General features: G+C 42.5%; 1 protein-coding gene across 1 annotated transcript in view; it reads left to right on the top strand.

Moving 5' to 3' along the window:
- LOC126294954 (uncharacterized) overlaps window positions 1-23449 on the top strand; it is a 607599-nt gene that overhangs the window by 145790 nt on the left and 438360 nt on the right. Inside the window, exon 8 of the mRNA XM_049987174.1 lies at window positions 18079-18251. Within this exon, the coding sequence (XP_049843131.1) occupies window positions 18079-18251 (173 nt within the window). The remainder of the gene's footprint in view (window positions 1-18078; window positions 18252-23449) is intronic.

Here is a 23449-nt window from a genome sequence, read left to right as displayed (position 1 = left end):
GCGATATGCATGTGGGCAGCATTTGGTTTACTGACGAAGCTTATTTTTACCTGGGCGGCTTCGTCAATAAACAGAACTGGCGCATATGGGGAACCGAAAAGCTCCATGTTGCAGTCCCATCGTCCCTGCATCCTCAAAAAGTACTGGTCTGGGCCTCCATTTCTTCCAAAGGAATCATTGGCCCATTTTTCAGATCCGAAACGATTACTGCATCACTCTATCTGGACATTCTTCGTGAATTTGTGGCGGTACAAACTGCCTTAGACGACACTGCAAACACCTCGTGGTTTATGCAAGATGGTGCCTGGCCACATCGCACGGCCGACGTCTTTAATTTCCTGAATGAATATTTCGATGATCGTGTGATTGCTTTGGGCTATCCGAAACATACAGGAGGCGGCGTGGATTGACCTCCCTATTCGCCAGACATGAACCCCTGTGACTTCTTTCTGTGGGGACACTTGAAAGACCAGGTGTACCGCCAGAATCCAGAAACAATTGAACAGCTGAAGCAGTACATCTCATCTGCATGTGAAGCCATCCCGCCAGACACGTTGTCAAAGGTTTCGGGTAATTTCATTCAGAGACTACGCCATATTATTGCTACGCATGGTGGATATGTGGAAAATATCGTACTATAGAGTTTCCCAGACCGCAGCGCCATCTGTTGTTGACAATTGTAACTACTGTAATTTCGAAAGTTTGTCTGCCTAAAAATGTACTGTTGGCCCAAGCATATTGCAACAAACGGTGTATTTCTATCGCTGCTCGTTTAGTTTGTATTGCCGTTTCGAATATACCGGTCATTTTTGAAACACCCTGTATATATATATATGTGTGCGTCTCTCTCTCTCTCTCTCTCTCTCTCTCTCTCTCTGTGTGTGTGTGTGTGTGTGTGTGTGTGTGTGCGCGTGTGTGTATGTATCAGAATAGGGCGCTGCGGGCGGTAACGCCTATATAAGGCAACAAGTGTCTGTCGCAGTTGTTAGATCGGTTACTGATGCTACAATGGCATTTTATGAAGATAAGTGAGTTTGGTGTTAGAGTCGACGCACGAGCGATGGGACACAGCATCCCCGAGGTAGCGATGAAGTGAGGATTCTCCCTTACGACTATTGCAGGAGTGTAGTGAGAATATCAGGAATCCCGTAAAACATTAAATATCCGTCAGCGCTGCGTACGGAAAAAGATTCTGTAATAACGGGACCACCGACGACTCAAGAGAATCGTTCAACGTGGCACAAGTGCATCATTACCCCAAATTGCTGCAGATTTCAATGCTGGGCCGTCAATAAGTGTCACCGAGCGAACTATTCAACGAAATAACAACGATACAGGCTTTCGGAACCGAAGGCACACTCGTATACAGTTGCTGCCTCGGGCATGGATGTGTGTGCTGTCCTTAGGTTAGTTAGGTTTAAGTAGTTATAAGTTCAAGGGGACTGATGACCTCGGATGTTAAGTCCCATAGTGCTCAGAGGCATTTGAACCATTTTGAACTTTGACACGTGACACATACGTAAGTATCCTGTCTGATGACCTGCGTCTATTCATGTCCATTGTGCATTCCAACGAACTTGGGCAATTCCAACAGGACAATGCAAAAGTGTGGCTCCAGGACCACTCTTCTGAAACACTGCACACCCAACTCCGCAGGATGCCTTACAACGAGCTGTAAAGAAGAGATCTCCATCCCCTCATACTCTTACGGATTTATGGGCAGTCCTGCAGGATTCATAGTGTGAATTCACTCCAGGCTGTGGCTAAGCCATGTCTCCGCAATATCCTATCTATCAGAAGTGCTAGTTCTGCAAGTTTTGCAGGAGAGCTTCTGCATAGTTTGGAATGTGGGAGGCGAGGTACTGGCAGTTGTGCAGTTGTTAAGCTGTGCGGACGGTGTGTGGGTCGTGCTTGAGTAGCTCACTTGGTAGAGCACTTGTCCTCGAAAGGCAAGGGTCCCGAGTTCGAGTCTGGGCCCGTCTTACAGTTTTAATCTGCCTTTGTTTTAATCATTGCCACTCCAATTCACGTATCATGTCTGTGACACTATCTCCCCTATTTCGCGATAATACAAAAGGAACTGCCCTTCTTTGTACTTTTTTAATGTCATCCGTCAGTCCCACCTGATGCGGATCCCACACCGCACAGCAGTACTCCAGAATAGGGCGGACAAGCGTGGTGTAAGCAGTCTCTTTAGTAGACCTGTTGCACCTGTTCTGCCAATGAATTGCAGTCTTTGTTTTGCTCTACCCACAATATTATCTATGTTACGGTTCCAATTTACGTTATTTCTGATAGTTATTCCTGAGTATTTAGTTTAATTACAGCAGTCAGATTTCTGTGACTTACCAGATAATCGAAATTTAATTGATTTCTTTTAGTATTCATGTGAATAACTTCGCACTTTTCTTTATTCAGGGTCAATAGCCACTTTTCGCACCGTACAGATATCTAAATCATTTTGCACGTGGATTTGATGATCCGATGACTGTACAAGACGGTAAATGACAGCATCATCTGCAAACAATCTAAGACGGCTACTCAGACATGAGCCGAGTCCATGCGACGTCTTGTTACGGCACTTATGTGTGCTCGTGGGCGCCCTACACGATATTAGGCAGGTGTAGCAGTTTGTCTGGCTATTCAATGTATGTCCATAGCAATGCAGTGTCTTAGGTAGCGCGCTCACCTGACCAAATTTTATTTCATGATCACCGTCTTCAAAAACATATTCCGGTACAGCCATTCTGTCGGTGTGTCCCAGGCGAATATCAACACTTCTTTTTGTTGTTCCCACATTAACCTTAACGCAACTACATGGAATCGTTATGGAGGTAACGATCGCTATGTGTTATCTTTCCTACTCTTCTATATATCTTCTGACCTGAGGTCCCATCTTCAATTTTATTACTGTAAGATCCAAAAATTAAGCAGTCCATTACTCTATGTCTCCATAGTACACTGTGTGTTTGGATAAATACTATTTAAATGCAACAATAAACCATTCAGTTCCTCTTCATAGTGAATCCATATCACAAAAGTATCATCCACATGCCGATACCACTTCAAAGAACTTTTACTGGCTGACTGCAGCGCCTACTGTTCAAAAAATTCCATAAAAAGATCTACAACAACCGGACTTCGAGGGCTTCTCATACTGAAAATAAGTCGTGGGTAGCCAGTGTCCAAAAAAGGCTACCAGTTGGAAGGTGTGAGCTGTGGAAGAAGGAGCTTCGTCAATCGAAACCATGGTGAACAGGGATACCACATCGAAACTGCAATGATATCACTTGGGCTGATAGTAATCTCCTTCAGGTTTTGGATAAACTGCATAGAATTTTTAATGTGATGATCAGTTTTTCCGACAAACAGTTCTAACAATTCCTAGGAGCCAATGGTCGGCTCACCGCAGAAAATGTTGCCTGCAGCTGTCACCGAAACGTCAGGCGGAAGATTTTCTACCATTCGACCACGGCCTCTTGGCCCGGAAGTTTTAATTAACGACGTACTAAAGTTCTTCGGACATATTCAGGATATGTACGTGGAAATCTGTGGAGAAGAAGAAGAAGAAATGGGCCGTTATTCACACGAAAACTGTTGGAAAAAATGTTAAATATCATTCATCAGACAAGATCGCACAAAATGTTTTTCATTCGAGACTACCGATTTCAGGAGTCTTATCTGTCATCTCCGTGTCTTAAACATTATTTGTACTGAAACATATTCATTTTGTGTTGATCGTCATATACAAGAAGGTTCAACGTAAAATCATCGTCTTTTACTACAAAAAATGACTTGAAGATGAGAACTAAGACTCCTGAAACCGGTTACCTTGAATTAAAAAAATTGTACGATCTTGGCGTTTGAATGGTTTTTAACAATTAAAACAGATAGCCCTCGATGATCTTAGTATTGGAAAAATGTAGGTTGAGTTTGAAACATTCTGCTGCCTTTATTGCTTCTTTTCCGCGATGGAGACAACAAGAGTGAGGTAATATACAGTAGCTCCAGGCGTACACAGATATCACACAGCCGGTCAGTCTCCCTTCAGAACACAGGCTTGAGAGAAAATACCAAAGAACTTCTAAGACATAACACTAACACCGTAATAGTTCAGTTTAGTTCAAATCGTTCAAATGGCTCTGAGCACTATGGGACTTAACATCTGTGCTCATCAGTCCCCTAGAACTTAGAACTACTTAAACCTAACTAACCTAAGGACATCACACACATCCATGTCCGAGGCAGGATTCGAACCTGCGACCGTAGCAGTCGCACGCTTGCGGACTGCGCGCCTAGGACCGCGAGACCACCGTGGCCGGCTCAGGTTGGTTCATACGGAAATGTTACAGGGGCGTTCTGTATGTGTAAACGGATATCTGTAGAAAACAAGAAAGACGGTATGTTATTACAGAAAATCTGTGGGGCAAAAGCCGCTTATGAATAAGTGTGCTAAGTTTTTCACGTATGTTCATGCAGACAGAAGGAGTAGGATAACAGAACGCTGGTCGCGTAAAAAGGACATAGAGGCAGTCAGCTTCCTTTACTAGGAACACTTGTGAAAAAATAACCAAGTGCCTGCGGTAGATGTTAATAACGTTGTGACAGCTCAACGTCACTGAAGTGAAAATGTTGCAGCGGCCGCCACCATATATAAGTGAAATTCTCTAAGGCAGAAGAAAACTTGACCCTTGACTAACCAAACGTATCTGAGTACCCAACGTGGCCCGGCTAGTATTTATTTCAATTCTATTAGTCGATATCCTTCCCCCCAATTCCTCTGACCATCTTCCCACCCTGTCTCTATCTCCTCCTCTTTCCTTGCTATATCGATCCCCTTATTACCCTCTGTTTGTGCTGTACAATGATATCGTTTTGTAGATACATTCAACAGTATATGTGGATACTGTCTGATAAATACGTTACACATAGAGGTAATATCAAAGAAATTGTTAATTCAGACGTCATGTACGATTCGGTACTTTCTCACGCATCTATGTTTTTATGAAGTCATATGTCCTAACGTTGTGCCGTACAGTGTCACAATTTAGCACGTATATTCGGTGCTATACGCAAACACTATCTGGAAAATGTGTCTCGAATATACGTAGTAGTAGAGCAGTAATCAATTAAAACGTCGTGACTGATGTCGCAGTTTTACTGTGTGAGCAGCGAAAGCGTACTGAGAGGTACACTGTTTTCCTTTCGTCATTTCGTGCGGACTTCCGAACACGTTTGAAACTGTGTGTAAAATTTGTTGCAAATCGGTAAGCGATCCCGTACTAGACATTGCTTATAGTACCATGGTATACATTGTACAGGGGATGGGCAAAGTAATGTGAACACTTTACTGAGTTGGGCGATGGTTTATTAATAAGGGTTGGACCCCCATTTGCCCATAATAGAGATGTGATTCTTCTTGAAGTACTGTCATATAATGATTGCATAGCAGTGGAATGTTGTGCTACTCTTCGATCATAACCTCTTGTAACACCTGTAGTGACGAGGGGGGCGGAAATCTGCTCCATAGTCTGCTCTCCAATACCACGCACAAGTGTTCCATAATGTTCAAGTCCGGGGACTGTGCTTCCCAGGGAAGACGCTGCAGTTCTGTTGCATGCTCCGCGATTGTACTGTCCTGGCTGTGTGGTTGGGTGTGTTGTTGTCCCGAAATATGGCATCATTGTTGAGGGACAACCTTTGAATCACGGGATACGACTTATCACGTAAAATGTTCACATAATCGTTGGCTGTAACATGGAGTTTGAGAGTAATAATGGGAACAGCAGAATGGAATGATATGGCAGCTCACAACATCACACTTCCACCTCCATGCTTAGCCGTTAGAATTAAGGAATCAGGATTGTAGACTTCTTTTGGTGTTCTGCAGACGTGAACCCGGCCCATGGTCGGAAGTACCGAAAACGTTGATTCGTCGGAACATATGACGAGCTTCCGCTGATCACACGTCGAGGTTTTATGCTCCTGACATCATGTTTTACTCTTCTGGTCCAGTGAGTTATTAATAATAAATGTAAAAATCATGCACGATGCATCTTAGTGTCTACGACGTCATATGTCCTGAAATGGGTCACGAATAGAATTAGAGATAAATGATTAGTAAATTAAAACGTAATGCCTGATGCGGAAATGGAAACTTTTTTTGCTTTCGTCATTACGTGTGAGGGATCACCGGGAATAACTTTCGTATGTGCAAGGCTCTTTCCATGTCTAAAAAATGGTTCAAATGGCTCTGAGCACTAAGGGACTCGACATCTTAGGTCATAAGTCCCCTAGAACTTAGAACTACTTAAACCTAACTAACATACGGACATCACAAACATCCATGCCCGAGGCAGGATTCGAACCTGCGACCGTAACAGTCTCGCGGTTCCGGACTATATGGAGCTAAATGTGGCAGTTGACTCCAAAAAATAAAAGGCGTGATGTGGCGCAAACGAGCCCGAAAAGTAATCTATTAAACACAAAAATCTAAAGGCTATAAGTTCAGCTAAATACCTAGGAATTACGTCTACTAACAACTTGAATCGAAAGTGTCATACAGACAGTGCTGTGAGGAAATCGAACGAAAGATTGCGTTTTATTGGCAGAACACATGGAAGATTGAAAAAAAAAATCCAATAAAGAGGCTGCCTATAGAGGAAAGGTGCCTAATATGAGACACACTTTTGTAAACCCATTTGAAAGACCTAAAAGTAAGTGCAATTGTTTTTTTATGGTGGTAATAATATCTTGCATTATTTAATTTTATCTAACAATTGTTGTATTTGCAATAATAAACAATCGTTCAGAGTAGTTATTAAATCTTCACAAAGAAGGCATTTCGTAGAAATGAGATCAAGGTTTCCTAATATGAGACAGTAATAATATTTTGCTTTAATTATTTTATTATAGAATAATGACATATGAATATACAATTTTTATATGTTCTTTCATTTCTGTTATCCTTCACTCATTTCACACTACTTAGGTTTTTATTTACGACATCCGGGGTAAACAAAATTGTCTTCTGTGACACCGCAATCTTCATGAGCCCAGCGGTAACATTTCGTGCACTGCGCCCATTTCTCCCCGTGTTTGTCTTCAGAAAAGCGCCCAGTAAAGAAGACACTCTGCATCAGTGTCATCACTGCTGTCTGAATCCCCACTGTCATCGAGATGGACATCGGATGCCGAGGCACTAGACGATTCTTCTGCTTTAGGTCTACGATTTCAAGGTTTACGACTCTTCTCCCCAAATAACTTTCTGACTGCTTCCTTAGGTTCAGCCTCTGACTCCTTGTGTTTAGATTTTTGCAATTGCTTCACATAACGAGTGGGTCTGCGATGTGTGGGAGAGGTCTGATGTCTGCCGGGCTGACAGCTTGACCATCGCCATCAGCAGTTTCGTTTTTGGCATCCCTTTCTTGACGAGTGGCAGCACAGCGGTGAATTGAAAATTCATGTTCCGCGAAGATGTAAGTGTTGCACGGGATGAGACCTGTTTTTCAGAAGCCATTCACAGACGCTTCCATTGCTGCTGCAGCGGTTGTAAGCTGCCCCAAATAACCTGGCTGTTAATAATGGGATGATAACACGACCTGGGTTACTTTCCAACCACGTTTCCATCTCTCGTGCATAGTAGGTTTTCAAAGGCCCCGTAAATCCGATGTCAAGTGGCTGCGTTGAGTGAGGTGGCAAACATACAACATGAACATTGTTTTCGCGTGCTTTGTCCAACACATCGAGATTCTTTGTGTGGGAATAATGACCGCCAAGAATCAAAATGTCAGGTCCATTTGAAGAGGGCTTGACATGACTCACAAAATGATCAAACCACTGAGTGAAAATGAGTTTGTATCCAGCCACTTGGATGACAAGCTGATATTGATCCTGCAGGTGCACCGTCCATCAATTCCTGCTTCATTGTCTTCCTTGGGAAGACTATTAGTGGTGGAACACAAGTGCCAGCTGCGTTCATACACGTTACAACTGTGCTGAGATTTCCCCTTTCTGCTGGAGTCAAGGCAGCAACTTGTCTCTTCCCTTTAATATCAATAACCTTGCTGTGTTTGTGCTGCACAGACGTCACCCCAGTTTCGTCAACATTGAAGACTCGATGCTGGTTATGGTTGATTTCAGATAGCACAGATTCGTAAATATCAGAAAATCTCCCCACATTTTCTGGAGTTAAAGCCTGCGCTCTTGCTGCTGCAAGGCCCTGAGGAGTTCTCATTGATAAAATGGGATGTCTGTTAAGGAAAACTCGGAACCATTTCTTTCCTGCTGAAGCCTTTTCTGAATTGAAGGGATTCTTCAGCCTATTCCTGACAGCTAACTGGAAGGCCATGCTGCGTTTTTCCTCACATTTAAGAGCATAAAATCGCTCTTCCATTGCAAGGCAGTATTTCACTTGCCAAAATTTTACTACAATAAATATTATTTATGGATCATATGTTGAAAACATTAGACTGGCTGGGTGAGATTAAGATATGTGAACACAAAATAAGCAGTCTTGCAGATGCGGATGACTTTGTTGTGATGGCAGATTCGATTGAAAGTTTGCAAAGTAATATTTCAGAGCTAGATCAGAAATGTAAGGACTATGGTATGAAGATTAACATCTCCAAAACGAAAGTAATATCAGTGGGAAAGAAATATAAACGGATTGAGTGCCAAATAGGAGGAACAAAGTTAGAACAGGTGGACGGTTTCAAGTACTTAGGATGCATATTCTCACAGGATGGCAACATAGTGAAAGAACTGGAAGCGAGGTGTAGCAAAGCTAATGCAGTGAGCGCTCAGCTACGATCTACTCTCTTCTGCAAGAAGGAAGTCAGTACCAAGACTAAGTTATCTGTGCACCGTTCAATCTTTCGACCAAGTTTGTTGTATGGGAGCGAAAGCTGGGTGGATTCAGGTTACCTTATCAACAAGGTTGAGGTTACGGATATGAAAGTAGCTAGGATGATTGCAGGTACTAGTAGATGGGAACAATGGCAGGAGGGTGTCCACAACGAGGAAATCAAAGAAAAACTGGGAATGAACTCTATAGATGTAGCAGTCAGGGCGAACAGGCTTAGATGGTGGGGTCATGTTACACGCATGGTTACCAAAGAGACTCATGGGTTCAGCAGTAGACAGTAGGAGAAGTCGGGGCAGACCAAGGAGAAGGTACCTGGATTCGGTTAAGAATGATTTTGAAGTAATAGGTTTAACAACAGAAGAGGCACCAATGTTAGCACTGAATACGGGATCGTGGAGGAATTTTATAAGGGGGCTATGCTCCAGACTGAACGCTGAAAGGCATGATCAGTCTTAACTGATGATGTTGTTGATGATGATGATGATGATAAATGATAAAATATTGTTATGTCATGATGGCATTGCGTAAATTACATATAACAAATCGTGAGAGAACGAGTCCGCCCAATATGCGATAGGTATCGTAATGTGCGACACTGTCGCGTATTTGGATCCCCATACAATCGCATATTAGGAATTTCGCCATGTTGCACAAAGAATCACGCACTTGCTAACAACGTTCGTTGGAAAATGAACCTAATTGTCATTAATTGTAGGTAATAGCGTCACAAATAACATCAATAAAAGAGCGCAGTAACATCCACTCACGTTTAAGCTGAAATGTTGTCTTAACACAGATGTCGCAAAAACTCCAGACACAAGAAATTTTGTATCAACCTCTACGTAGTGTGTCCGGCTCAGCTATGGCGTCCTACTCACGCAGTAGACACGTTTAAGAAACTCTCCGCCAGAGTGCAAGCCCTAACATGAGCACAGTTGGGGTGTCTCGTATTAGGGAACTAGCGCATAATAGGCACCTTTCCTCTACGACACTTGTGTGTGCTCAGCCTAGTACTGTGCAATGTGGAATCCTTACCAGACAGGACTGACGGGGGACATCGAAAAAGTTCAAAGAAGGGCAGCTCGTTTCGTAGTACAGGGGAGAGGGTGTCACGGGTATGATGAGTGGGTTCGGGGGGCAGTCATGAAAGCAAAACTACTTTCGTCACGAGAAATTTCAATCGTCAACTCTCTCCGCCGAACGCTAGAATACATTTTTTACTCACACCTACATTTGAAGAGACATCCGTCGTAATAAGATAAGAGAAATTAGGTCTTGCACGCAAAGATTTAAGCGTTTTTTTTTTTTTTCGCGCGCTGTTAGACGGTGGAACGGTGGAGAAATAGTCTGAAGGCTGTTCGATGTACTCTCTCTAGCACAGTAGTCACGTAGATGTAGAACTTCTGGCAAGGAATAGAACTGTACAATAAATATCCGAAGGAAACTGAATCGGTTACCAAAACGAACAGATTTTAAAAAGGCGGTTAGAAAGTAGCGGTTGAGTAACGTATTCCGCACAGTAAAGAATTTATTTGCTTGCGCAGAGTAGAAGTCTGGTAGAAATTTGTGTAAGGTCCGTTTAAAAATGTTTTGCGATTACATCGAATAAATGCCTGAAGTGGGGATGCATACTTTATTCTAATCATCGTGTAGCGTGTTATAACTGCAAGTGTTGTGCTTACTCTGTGTTTTTGTTAGAAAAAAAACTTTATACCAACTGATGGGGCAATGCAACTCCCAATACCAGTAAAGAAATACAGTCACTGCAAAATACATTCAGCCACTTAGACACTGAATCACCTGTCCCTGTTCAAAACTCAATAAATTTTCTCCCGGCGCACATAACAAATACAAATAAACTGAACTGACTTACCTCTAAAGCAGCAACGGAGTAACGCGATATATTCTGATCCCTCATAATATATGGCAGTACTGGCCATAAAACCTTGAAATGCACATGAAATTCATTGGCTGCTAAATGAAAACATTCTTCTTTAAAAAAAGCATATGACGTACCCAGGTGGTACTGATTGTGGTGAATTACTAACACAGATTTTTTTTAGGAAAATTATGTTGCAAGTTAAGTTTTTCTTTTAAAAAACCACTGATTACTGAAGTTACATTACTCACAACTGATTCACAAACAATGAGATTTGAACAGCAAGTATCACCTAACATCACTAATCCTATATAAATGCAAATTACATATAGCTCTGTTAATAAATCTTAACAACGTTACCAAAGTGAAATATCTAACTAGCCTTCTTATAAAATCAGTTTACTTATACATTCTGGTGTTATTCAACAACCATGAATCATTAGCCAACTCATCGATACTGCCGGCCGGAGTGGCCGTGCGGTTCTAGGCGCTTCAGTCTGGAACCGCGCAACCGCTACGGTCTCAGGTTCGAATCCTGCCTCGGGCATGGATGTGTGTGATGTCCTTAGGGTAGTTAGGTTTAAGTAGTTCTAAGTTCTAGGGGACTGATGACCTTAGAAGTTAAGTCCCATAGTGCTCAGAGCCATTTGAACCATTTCATCGATGCTAACGTGCTGGCAAAAACAAATACGAGAATTGTTTAAAATCTTTACCTTGCGTGCATGAAGACTTTTGCTTCCATGTTCAACAACACTGACATACCTACAGAGCACAACAAAAAAACTGCCGGCTCCATCGTATTTCGCTCAGAGACAGCTGCCTAAAACTGTGCGCAAAGGGCTCTCTTACTCCAACACCACAGTCTCAGACCAGAAGCGGTATCTTTGGCTCTGCGGTCGGGCACAGTCGGCTATCCGATTTATAAAGCCTACAGGAGACATAGATAGTTTACAGTATCAGAGTTTCAGTTTAGTTTACATCAACATGCTTGTCATATTCGGGTGCCACATGCAAGTTTGCCCCAGTAGACTCCTTTCAAATTTGTCAATAATAACAAGAACACATTGTCATTTCACTTAACACTTCGACTTACTCTTAAACCTCCGCAATGTGTGATACTGTCCCTCTAAGAAGAAAAGTAATCGCTGACAGCACGAAGGATGTCAGGCGACGAGTTAGCAGGCTGGAGTCTCGTTCGTTATCGGAATTAACCAGACAAATCGCTCCACCAACTAAGAACGACCATGAACCACCACCCACCGAATCAAGAAAGAGCTATCAATCTGTCAATGCTTCCAGTGTCCGGGCCTGGTGAGGTTTCCCTCTTCCTGAGCTTAATACCTCACTCATTATACAGGTAAATTGACCAAAACATCGTTCATATGGCCTTATGTATAATGATGCTGGGCGTAGAGTTTCAGCATGAAATGACGTGTAAAAAGTGTACTGTGATATGAAACTTCCTGGCAGATTAAAACTGTGTGCCCGACCGAGACTCGAACGCGGGACCTTTGCCTTTCGCGGGCAAGTGCTCTACCATCTGAGCTACCGAAGCACGACTCACGCCCGGTACTCACAGCTTTACTTCTGCCAGTATCTCGTCTCCTACCTTCCAAACTTTACAGAAGCTCTCCTACGAACCATGCAGAACTAGCACTCCTGAAAGAAAGGATACTGCAGAGACATGGCTTAGCCACAGCCTGGGGGATGTTTCCAGAATGAGATTTTCACTCTGCAGCGGAGTGTGCGCTGATATGAAACTTCCTGGCAGATTAAAACTGTGTGCCCGACCGAGACTCGAACTCGGGACCTTTGCCTTTCGGGGGCAAGTGCTCTACCATCTGAGCTACCGAAGCACGACTCACGCCCGGTACTCACTGTGATAGATTGTGTGGAGTGAGTGGACAGTGTAGCAACAATCTTTTACTATGTGAAATAAAATCTTTGCAAAAATGTACTCTGCACTAGGTATAACCTGAATGAGGTTACTCTGTTTCCAACAGACTGACCTTGTATTTACAAGGATGGAGGCTCCAATCTTCATCTGGTCCTCCTGGTTTATATTTTCCATGGTTTCCTTACTTTACTTCAGGCAAAAGAGGCGATCCCACTTTCTCCACACCTTGTCACACTACGCCTGTAGGTATATACTGTAAATGTCTGAACTGTCAGTTGTGTTATTCCTGTTATTGTTAAATTGTAGCCTGACCAGTCTCCTCCTAAAAATGATCCACGCATGACTGAGCGAGCTAGCATTACCAACACTTGGGGGAGGTCACCAACTGCATCTTCCTGCGTGAAAGACTGAGTGATTTGTAATGTTTCCTTTGGCATGGCACTGGAAGTCTTCCCTTGAATAGACTGTAATTTGGAAAACCAGTTACTGTTATTGTATACTAGTATGGCATCAGTATCGCCGGAATTTTAAAAATCGCACAGTTTTATTTTTCCTCCTCTCTTATACTCTCATGCTCATGAATTAAGGCTAATGCTGATGAATGGTGAAACAACACTCTGGTGGGCGTTTTCGGGTCTACATCATCTCGCGGTATGACCGTGCGGTGCATTTGACCTGCGGTAGTCGCACCGTGCCGCTGGCAGCAGGCCACATACGCAGAGGGGTGTTGGTGCATGTCAGAGTACGGTGCAGCGAGTAAGTGTGCAGACGTTTTCAGACGTGCTAGTGGTGACTGTGTGTAGAAAATGGCTCAATGAACACATACAGATGACGTTATGAGGGGTAGAATACTAGGGCGACTGGAGGCTTGTCAAACACAGCAGGTCATAGCACGGGCCCTCCGTGTGCCACCAAGTGTGATCTCAAGTTTACGGCAACGATTCCAGCAGACAGGAAACATGTCCAGGCGCTACAGTGCTGGACGTCCACAGTGTACAACACCACAAGAAGACCGATATCTCACGATCAGTGCCCGCAGACGGCCACGGAGTACTGCACATAGCCTCGCTCGGGACCTTACCGCAGCCACTGGAACAGTTGTCCCCAGACACACAGTCTACAGACGACTGAACAGACACGATGTATTCGCCTGGAGACCTGCAAGGTGCATTCCATTGACCACTGGTCACACGAGAGCCCATAAAGCCTGGTGTCAGGAACACAGTACATGGTCATTGGAACAGTGATCCCAGGTCATGTTCACGCATGAGTCCAGGTATAGTCTGAGCAGTGATTCGCGCCAGCATTTCATCTGGCGTGAACCAGGAACGAGATACCAACCCCTTAATGTCCTTGAAAGTGACCTGTATGGAGGTCGCGGTTTGACGGTCTGGGGTGGGATTACGGTCGGTGCACGTACACCCCTGCATGTCTTTGACAGAGGAACTGTAACAGGTCTGGAGTATCGAGACGTCATTTTGCACCAGTATGTCCGCCTTTACAGGGTGTAATGGGTCCCACCTTCGTCCTGATGGGTGATAACGCACAGACCCACAGAGCTGCTATTGAAACGGAAGATATCAGGCGAATGGAGTGGCCTGCCTGTTCTCCAGACCTAAACCCCATCGAGCACGTCTGGGATGCTCTCGGTCGACATCCTTGCACATCTTCAAACCGTTTGAACACTTCAGGAACTCCGAGAGGCACTGCTCGACCACCTGATCCAAAGTGTGCCAAACTGTTGTGCGGCCTGTGTACGTGTGTACGGTGATCATATCCCATATTGATGTCGGGGTAAATGCGCAGGAAACAGTGTCGTTCGGTAGCACATGTGTTTTGGAACGGTTTTCTCAACATATCACCGATACCGTGGGCCTACAGATCTGTGTCGTGTGTGTTCCCTACGTGCCTATGCTATTAGCGCCAGTTTTGTGTAGTGCCACGTTGTCTGGCACCACATTCTGTAATTGTCCTTAATTTGTGAGCATGAGTGTACTTAAAGCGATGCCAAAAGTCGTACTAAGGTGTCCATGTCCCTTGGAACATCCGTTCCAGTCCGTACCATTGCTCCTGGGTGAAATACACAAGTATATTATTTTTCTGTTTTGAGTGTGAAACAAGTTTAATTTGCGTGACAGCTGCCGTTCCACAGTTAGTTACGTAGAGCAGTGCCTCGTTTGCCATGCTCCAGTCAACCCCTCGCTGTGTGGCGTAACTCGTGCGCCGTTACTACTGCAGCGTTCACGTCTTATTGGTTTCACTGTTTAGCCTGCCACAATATCCCGTGTTCCCATGGCACGCTGTGTTGGAGGCGCCTGTAATTTCCAGGTGTACCAACTCTCGACGCCTCTGAGCTCCGTAATTCACACACTGCCGCTCTCCAGCGGAATTAGCCTCAGATCTTACAATTGTTTATAACACTTGGCTTCATATTCATATTAAGTGACCTCGAACAAGACATGTAACTGACTGAATCCCAAACTCGTATTCCTCTTAAAGGATCACAGGAAAACATTATTTTATCCAATTTAAGATTAGAACATTGTTCTAATGCCTAAAAGAAACAAAACATTTGTAACAGGAAATAAGAACAATACATTCTAAAAGATGGTGGTCTTAATTGTATCCACTGGCAGTGTCCTCGATCATAACATAATACATTTGGTGACGAAAAAAGAAAGAACAAAAACGACAACGATGCACCACGAAGGAATTATCCGAGTGGGACGGAAACGGTAGATGCGATGTAAATGTACAGGCAAATAAGTGAGTATAATTCCAGAAAAATAGGATGATTTATTCAAGAGTAAGAACTTCAAAAACTGATCGAGTCAATAAGGCATTGGTGTACATATGGGCCTTATGCAACTAGGTATTTGTCCTGGCACTGATTGACAGAGTTGTTGGACGTCATTTTGAGGATATCATGCCAAATTCTGTCCAATCAGCACGGTACATGGTAAAAATCCCCATGTGGTTGGAGGGCCGTGTCCTTAATGGCCCAAACGTTGTTAGTTGGGGAGAGATCCAGCGACCTTGATAGCCAGTGTAAGGTTTGGTAAGCACTACAACCAAAGGGGTCCTGTTACGACATAAAATGATGACCCAGATCGTCACTTCAGGTTGTCGAGTCATATGGCCGCTGTCTGGAGTGACTCCAGACGTGCTGGTCATCAGGGCTAAGTTTGGAGGGGGACTCATCAATGAAGACAGTTATAGTCCAGTCAATGAGATTTCAGAGTGAATGTGCCCAAAGCCACTGTAAAGGGGCTTCTTGGTGTACAGAGGTCACGGTAGTAGGCCTAAGTGGTGCCGTGAGCTCAGCCCTCTTTCTGTCAGCCCCCTATTAGTGATCCTTGAGAGTACAGATGCAGCAGGTGCACATTGGATCAACGACAACGTTAAATCTGGCCTAAGGCGTGTTCAGTCCTCTTTTTCTGTCAGCTCTCTCGGCCGACTGCTTGCTTTTTGATGTCGTGTTCGCTCGTGGTTCACCCATTTCTGCCAACATCATCGAATAGTGCCATCACTTCTATTCAAATGTCAAACGATTCATCAATTACTCCAATCAGGTTCTTTGAGCCCAGCCACGCATCATCTCTCAAATGCTCACATCTCGCGTATATTGTCCACACATCTGTCGGCAAGACATAATTACTGTCCATCTGAGTACACAAAATGAAATTCGAGAAGATCTTGTACCTTGGTATCAATAACTCCCCTATTTGTTATGATTGCCCACGGCACAACGATTCTGCACTGCAGTGTCACATATCCATCCACTGGCCGCCAGAGTTTACTATTTTGTATTTTCCATCAATGCATGTATGAATATAAATTTATAACCTATTTTCATATCTCCTTGATGGTGCGTCATCTTCTTTTCTTTGTCTTACAGTGTACAACAATGGAGAAAAAGTTCTTTGCGTTTATACTTTAATCTGTACTTTCACTCATTGTGTTACTTTTATTGTAATTGTTTTGCCTTACAATTCAATACATAATAATAATAATAATAATAATAATAATAATAATAATAATAATGATTATTATTATTACTATTATTATAACTATTATTATTATTATTATTATTATTATTATTATTATTATTATTATTATTTCAATGATGAGATCAACAAGGCTTGGTTGAGATAGTTTAAGATTTGCTTTATATTTTTATAAGAGTTGTCCCCATAATTTTAGTTCCTTTCTATGATATCAAATGGACATGCAAAATGTGCAAAATATTGCAAGAATTTACTAGAATAACTGAATATACTAGTGATTAACTTAATGTGAAGTAGTCATGAATATGAAATTTTCATTGTTACACTGTTTGAAATACTTTACCTAAATGCCCTGCCTCCTCTTATTACAGGTATTTAACCAGCTCTGACGTTTATTATTGTATCTTTCATAACTTATGCTTTCCACTGTATTTAATTAAACATATTTCATTACTCAGTATGTTGTGGATGCCTATATTAGGCCAAATCTGTTGTTACATATGAGAAGTACTTCATTTTTTGATAGATGTAGAGCAAGTAATTATTTTTAAACCAGTCACTACCGGCAGTAAACATTAAAACTGTTCAAATTGTTCCATATTATTCTACTGAAAAGATCACCTGAGAAAACAACAAGTCAATTTGCTTGACTGCTTTGAAGTAATTTGTGTGTATGTCATAGATTTTCTACAAAGAGACATGTAAATTACCCAGCTCTTCAGATAGATCCTGTAAATGGAAGAAGTACTGTAAGGGAACCAAGGAAATCATTTGCTTGTATGAGTATGGACTCAAGTGAATTAGATTTGTACAGTGTTTACTGCACCTGCAGACAGAACATACTAAAGTTAAATATATCTATAGATGAATTATTTTTGCCTCTAGTTTTCAGTTTCTGATGTTACTTGGTTTCTGTCATGCAACTTTCACAAAATAAGTTACATCTCAAATACCCTATCTCACTAATTCTTTTAATTTCTTTGCAAAAATGTAATAACCTTTATGCAATTACCAACAGTAAGTGTAATCTCAAGCCTCTTAAACATAGATACTCTTTGTTTATTGACTGAGACATATTACGTTTTCATTGACTGCCTCTCATTCTTTTCTGCAGAGTCTCAAACTGATTTTAACAAATTGACATTTGCTGTGCCAGCAGTTTCAGCCTGTCAGAGCTTAATATCTACATATTTAATTTAATGTTACATATGTCCTCTATCTGTCAGTTCAATCAGCTCACTTTTCTATCTGCACTGCCTTATTATTACATTTCCATTTTAGTTATATTTTTATAGTTCAAATAATACATATTTCTACAACTCGCTCAGCTGTTGTAAAGTGTTCCCATTATGTCTATATCTGTGTTGTTTGATGAAAGCCTGTAGAACACATGGAAAATGTTTATTAAACAAGTGCTATATAACTACAGGTTTCAAATTATTAGAAATTGAAGCTGGTGAGAATGTTGGCCATTTAACAGTTCCTGTTTCTTCATTACCTGTGGGTGAAGACTGTTTGTCTCTGACACACAGTACACCACAATATGGTTTCCTGAAAGTGAGTCTCAATGAAGAATTAATTGCTCCACAGTTTACCTTCAAGGTATGTGAATTAACTTTTTTCTAGCGTAAGGCAGGTTTCTTTTGTACTGTATTTATTTTATTTGAATGAATCATGCTACATTCATTTTAATTTGTAAATTAGAGTATCATATTTTATAATACCAGAATTTGCTATAAGGCTTGTAATGGTACAGAAATAGTGAAACATAATTAACTTGTCTACTTCTTCTTCGATCCTTCATATTCGTGGTTCTGATATTGGACATAAACTTTTCCATCTTCTTTCGTAGCAATCAACAAAATAATATCCTTGTGTTTCTTTAAAACTACCTGACAAGTTGGGACTACCCACTTTCTCATAACCCAATCTTACGATTAGCTTCTCTCCTTTGTGAAAATTTGGGAATGTAACTATTTGAATACAGATATAACAGGCAATGATGTGTCCTACCTATAATTGAAGTACACTTACATGCCTCAAGAAATAGTACACACTTTGCACAGAAATTTTTTTGTACATTACAAACATCATCATCACATCGAAATTATTAAATTTCTGAACACTTAATGAAGAGACTGTGGATGTCTTTTGTCGTTAGCTGTGGTAATCCCTATGAAGAACAACTATTACTAATTATAATAAACATTTTCGTTTCCTACATTAACCAACATTTTAATTCAATTCTTTGATATGAACTTTATTTTTAAATATAAACTATTTTCAGAGGAAAGTTTCTTTTATAGAAGTTGTCTGTGTTGAAACTTGTTTCAGTTCAGTTAAAAATACACTTCGAGTAGGTACGCCTACCTAAGAATAATTCATAAAAGTCCCAGTGATTAAACACCTATGTGAAATGCTTATTAAGCGGCACCTCACACTACATATATTGTTATGAATATGGCCACACTTTTGAAGCAGATTCCAAAATCAAAAACTTTCTATTTCTTCGATATATGAGGTTCAAGTATTAGGTCATTAACCCTGTATGCATTGTGTGTGTGTGTGTGTGTGTGTGTGTGTGTGTGTGTGTGTGTGTGTGTGTGTGTGTACAGACTGGGGAAAATTAAAGTGGGCACAAGAACAGATTTCCAGGATACGAAGAAACACAGTAGAGGAAAGGAAATACGGTAGCAGGTGCTAAAAGTGACCACCATCCACGTCCTGGCACTTTTGGACTCTGGTCACCAAGTTGCTGAAGGCGGAAGTGCTGGAGTTGCTGCTGCCTCATCCGGAATATTTTTCTGTAGTACTTGAAAACTATGAGAGTTGTTGCGATACGCCTTCGAATTGAGGGCTCCCCACACAAAGTAATGGCACACTGACAGATAAAGTTGGCTGGATGGCTAGCTAGGGCTGATCTATACTAACAACTGTGTCATCCGTGAAGATTGTGTGAATGTGCTCCAAGAATTGGTCAGCCGTCTCAGCAGTTGCTCCATCCTGTTAGAAGTAACTGTAGGTCTTTTCAGCCTCCGTTAATGGTGCCTCAAAATGTTCGTAATGTAAAGAGCCGAGGTCAGCGTCTGATGAAAGAAGGTGGGACCAATAATGCCACTTGCAGACACTGCACACTAAACCTCAACCATATGATCATGCAGTGTTGGTTCACGGAAGTTACATGGATTACGTGCAAACGTCGTAGAACTGTTCGTGCAGATGGTTGTTGTCTTGCAAACGTCCCCATCTGCTGACTCAGTGATCGAGACGTGGCTGCACAATCCATTACAGCCAAGCGGATAAGATGCCTGTCATCTCGACTGCTACTGATACGAGGCCGTTGGGATCCAGCACGGCGTTCCGTATTACCCTCCTGAACCCACCGATTCTATATTCTGCTAACAGTCATTGGATCTCGACCAACGCGAGCAGCAATGTCGCGATACGATAAACCGCATTCGCGATAGGCTACAACACGACCAAGCCGGAAACGTGACGATACGCATTTCTCCTGCTCACACGAGGCATCACAACAACGTTTCACCAGGCAACGCCGGTCAACTGCTGTTTGTGTATGAGAAATCGGCTGGAAACTTTCCACATGTCAGCGCGTTGTAGGTGTCGCCATCGGCGCCAACCTTGTGTGAATGCTCTGAAAAGCTTATCATTTGCATATCACAGCATCTTGTTCCTGTCGGTTAAATTACGCGCCTGTAGCACGTCATCTTCGTGGTGTAGCAACTTTCGTGGCCAGTAGTGTATATGCGATGAGCTCACAGCTAACGATGGCTGTCACTGTGGACTACTGGAGGACAATGCGAGGTATTGAGGTGCAGTGAGATCGAAGTCCCGATGCGACGCGCTTGGGTGCTGAGATTGAGAGCTTGAGAGAGCTCGGATGGAGGCGGCGGCCGATATGCACGCTGCCCAGCGGTTGTTATCGGCGTGGAGCCTGGGAGCGTGTCTCGGTCTTTTCGACCATAGGCGCGCCTAGTTAAGCAGTGCCTTCTGTACAGTGCTCCCTAGTGCTGGCAGGTGAGGTGGCGAAGGTGTGCGCCAGCACAATATCTAAAGACAGTTGGTTTGTTAGTGAACTAGTTAGGGTCCAGCGCCTAGCGAATGAGGCAGGAAATGAAATTTTGGGTTGAAATGCTTAATTCCGTTTTTAAAATGCTCCTTTACAAAAGGAAATTCCAACAGAATTTAGTCCTCACACCAGTGAATACAAGTATTAGTGTCAGTGGTATTGAGAAACAGTTGAAATCGTTAAAACTGAACAAAGCTCTTTGGCCCAATGGAATACCTGTCAGACTCTATATAGACTGTGCAAGCCCCTCTTCTAACTATATCTGCCATAAACCCCTTCAACAAAAAACCGTGCCCACCTCTTGGGAAGAGGCGCAGGTGACACCTGTCTACATGACAGAAGTGTTCCACGAAATTACCGTCCAATATTCTGAGGTCAAACGTAATGAGGTGTGTCGAACAGGATGTCCTCCTGTTTCCCAACCAGCATGGCCTCCGAAAACATCGATCATGTGAAACTACAACTCCCATGTTTGTCAGGTGGCATACAGAAGGCTTTGGATCAAGCCAGTCAGGCAGGTGCAGTATTTCTCACTTTTCCGAAAAGCATTTGACTCAGTACCATTTACGCCTATTGTCAGAAGTACGACAATGTGGGGTTTAAGTGGTTTTTGTCAGTGTATCGAGGATTTTTAGTCGGCAGGACGCAGCTTGTTACCTGGGATGGAGACTCATCTTCAGACGTAGAGGTAACCTCGAGTGTGGCCCAGGAAGTGTGTTGCAACCTTTCCTGTGCATGTTGTATGTCAATGACCTTGCAGACAATATTAATGTTGTTGTTGTGGTCTTCAGTCCTGAGACTGGTTTGATGCAGTTCTCGATGTTACCCTACCCTGTGCAAGCTTCTTCATCTCCCAGTACTTACTGCAACGTACATCCTTCTGAAATCTCCTTAGTGTATTCATCTCTTGGTCTCCCTCTACGATTTTTACCCTCCACGCTGCCCTCCAACGCTAAATTTGTTATCCCTTGATGCCTCAGAACATGTCCTACTAACCGGTCCCTTCCTTTTGTCAAGTTGCGCCACATACTCCTCTTCTCCCCAATTCTATTCAATACCTCCTCATTAGTTATTTGATGTGCCCATCTAATCTTCAGCATTCTTCTGTAGCACCACATTTCGAAAGCTTCTATTCTCTTCTTATCGAAACTATTTATCGTCCATGTTTCACTTCCATATATGGCTACACTCCATACAAATACTTTCAGAAACGACTTCCTGGCACTTAAATCTATAATCGATGTTAAAAAATTTCTCTTTTTCAAAAACGCTTTCCTTGCCATTGCCAGTCCACATTTTATATCTCCTCTACTTCGACCATCATCAGTTATTTTGCTCCCCAAATAGCAAAACTCCTTCACTACTTTAAGTGTCTCATTTCCTAATCTAATTCCCTCACCATCACCCAACTTAATTCGATTACATTCCATTATCCTCGTTTAGCTTTTGATGATGTTCATCTTATATCCTCCTTTCAGGACACTGTCCATTGCATTCAACTGCTCTTCCAAGTCCTTTGCTGTCTCTGACAGATTTACAATGTCATCGGCGAATCTCAACATTTTTATTTCTTCTCCATGGAATTTAATACCTACTCCGAATTTTTCTTTTGTTTCCTTTATTGCTTGCTCAATATACAGATTAAATAACATCAGGGAGAGGCTACAGCCCTGTCTCACTCCCTTCCTAACCACTGCTTCCCTTTCATGCCCCTCGACTGTAATAACTGCCATCTGGTTTGTGTACAAATTGTAAATAGACTTTCGCTCCCTGACAATATTAATATTAACGCCAAACTTTTTGCACATAACTCAGTTACCTGTAACGGAGTACTGTCTGAAACATGCTGCACAAATATTCAGTCAGATATTGATAAGATTTAAAAGTCGTCAGAGAGTGGCAACTCGCTTTAAATATTTAAAAATGGGAATCTGTGTACTTCACAAAACGAGAAGAACGTAGTACCCTACGAGTACAATCCAATGAGCCACAGTTGGAATGGTGCAACTCATACAAAAAGCTGAGTGTAACACTGTGTAGGAGGCATGAAATGTAAAGATTCCATGGGATCAGTGATGGATAGAACAAGTGACAGACTTTGATTCATTGGTAGGACACTGGGAATATGTAATTAGTCTACAAAGAAGATTGCTTACAAATTACCCATGTGACCGGTTGTAGCGTGTCGCTCAAGTGTGTGAGACCCGTACCAAACAGGACTAATAGGGGATAGTGAGCGTGTAGAGAGAAGAGTAGCGCAATTGGTCACAGACTTGTTTGATCCGTGGGAGAATGTCACAGATATACTGAAGAATCTGGACCGGCACTCTTGAAGAGCATCACGAGCAAGTCTACTAACAAATTTTCAAGAACTGCCATTAAATGATTGTTGCAGGAATACGCTACACTGAGGCGCCAAAAAAACTGGTATATGCATGCGTATTCAAACACGGACATATGTAAACTGGCAGAATAGAGCGCTGCAGTCGGAAACGCCTGTATAAGACAACAAGTGTCGGGCTCAGTTGTTCGATCTGTTACGGTTGCTACAATGGGAGGTTATCAAGATTTAGGTGAGTCTGAACGTGGTGTTACAGTCTACGCACGAGCGCTGGGACGCAGAATCTCCGAGGTGGGGCTGAAGTGGGCATTTTCCCGTACCACAATTTCACCAGTGTACCATCAGTATCAGGAATATGGTGGAACATCAAAC

Source organism: Schistocerca gregaria, chromosome 11, assembly GCF_023897955.1.
Source record: "Schistocerca gregaria isolate iqSchGreg1 chromosome 11, iqSchGreg1.2, whole genome shotgun sequence".
In the NCBI taxonomy this organism is placed as follows: domain Eukaryota; kingdom Metazoa; phylum Arthropoda; class Insecta; order Orthoptera; family Acrididae; genus Schistocerca; species Schistocerca gregaria.
This window is presented reverse-complemented; position numbering and strand designations above follow the sequence as displayed.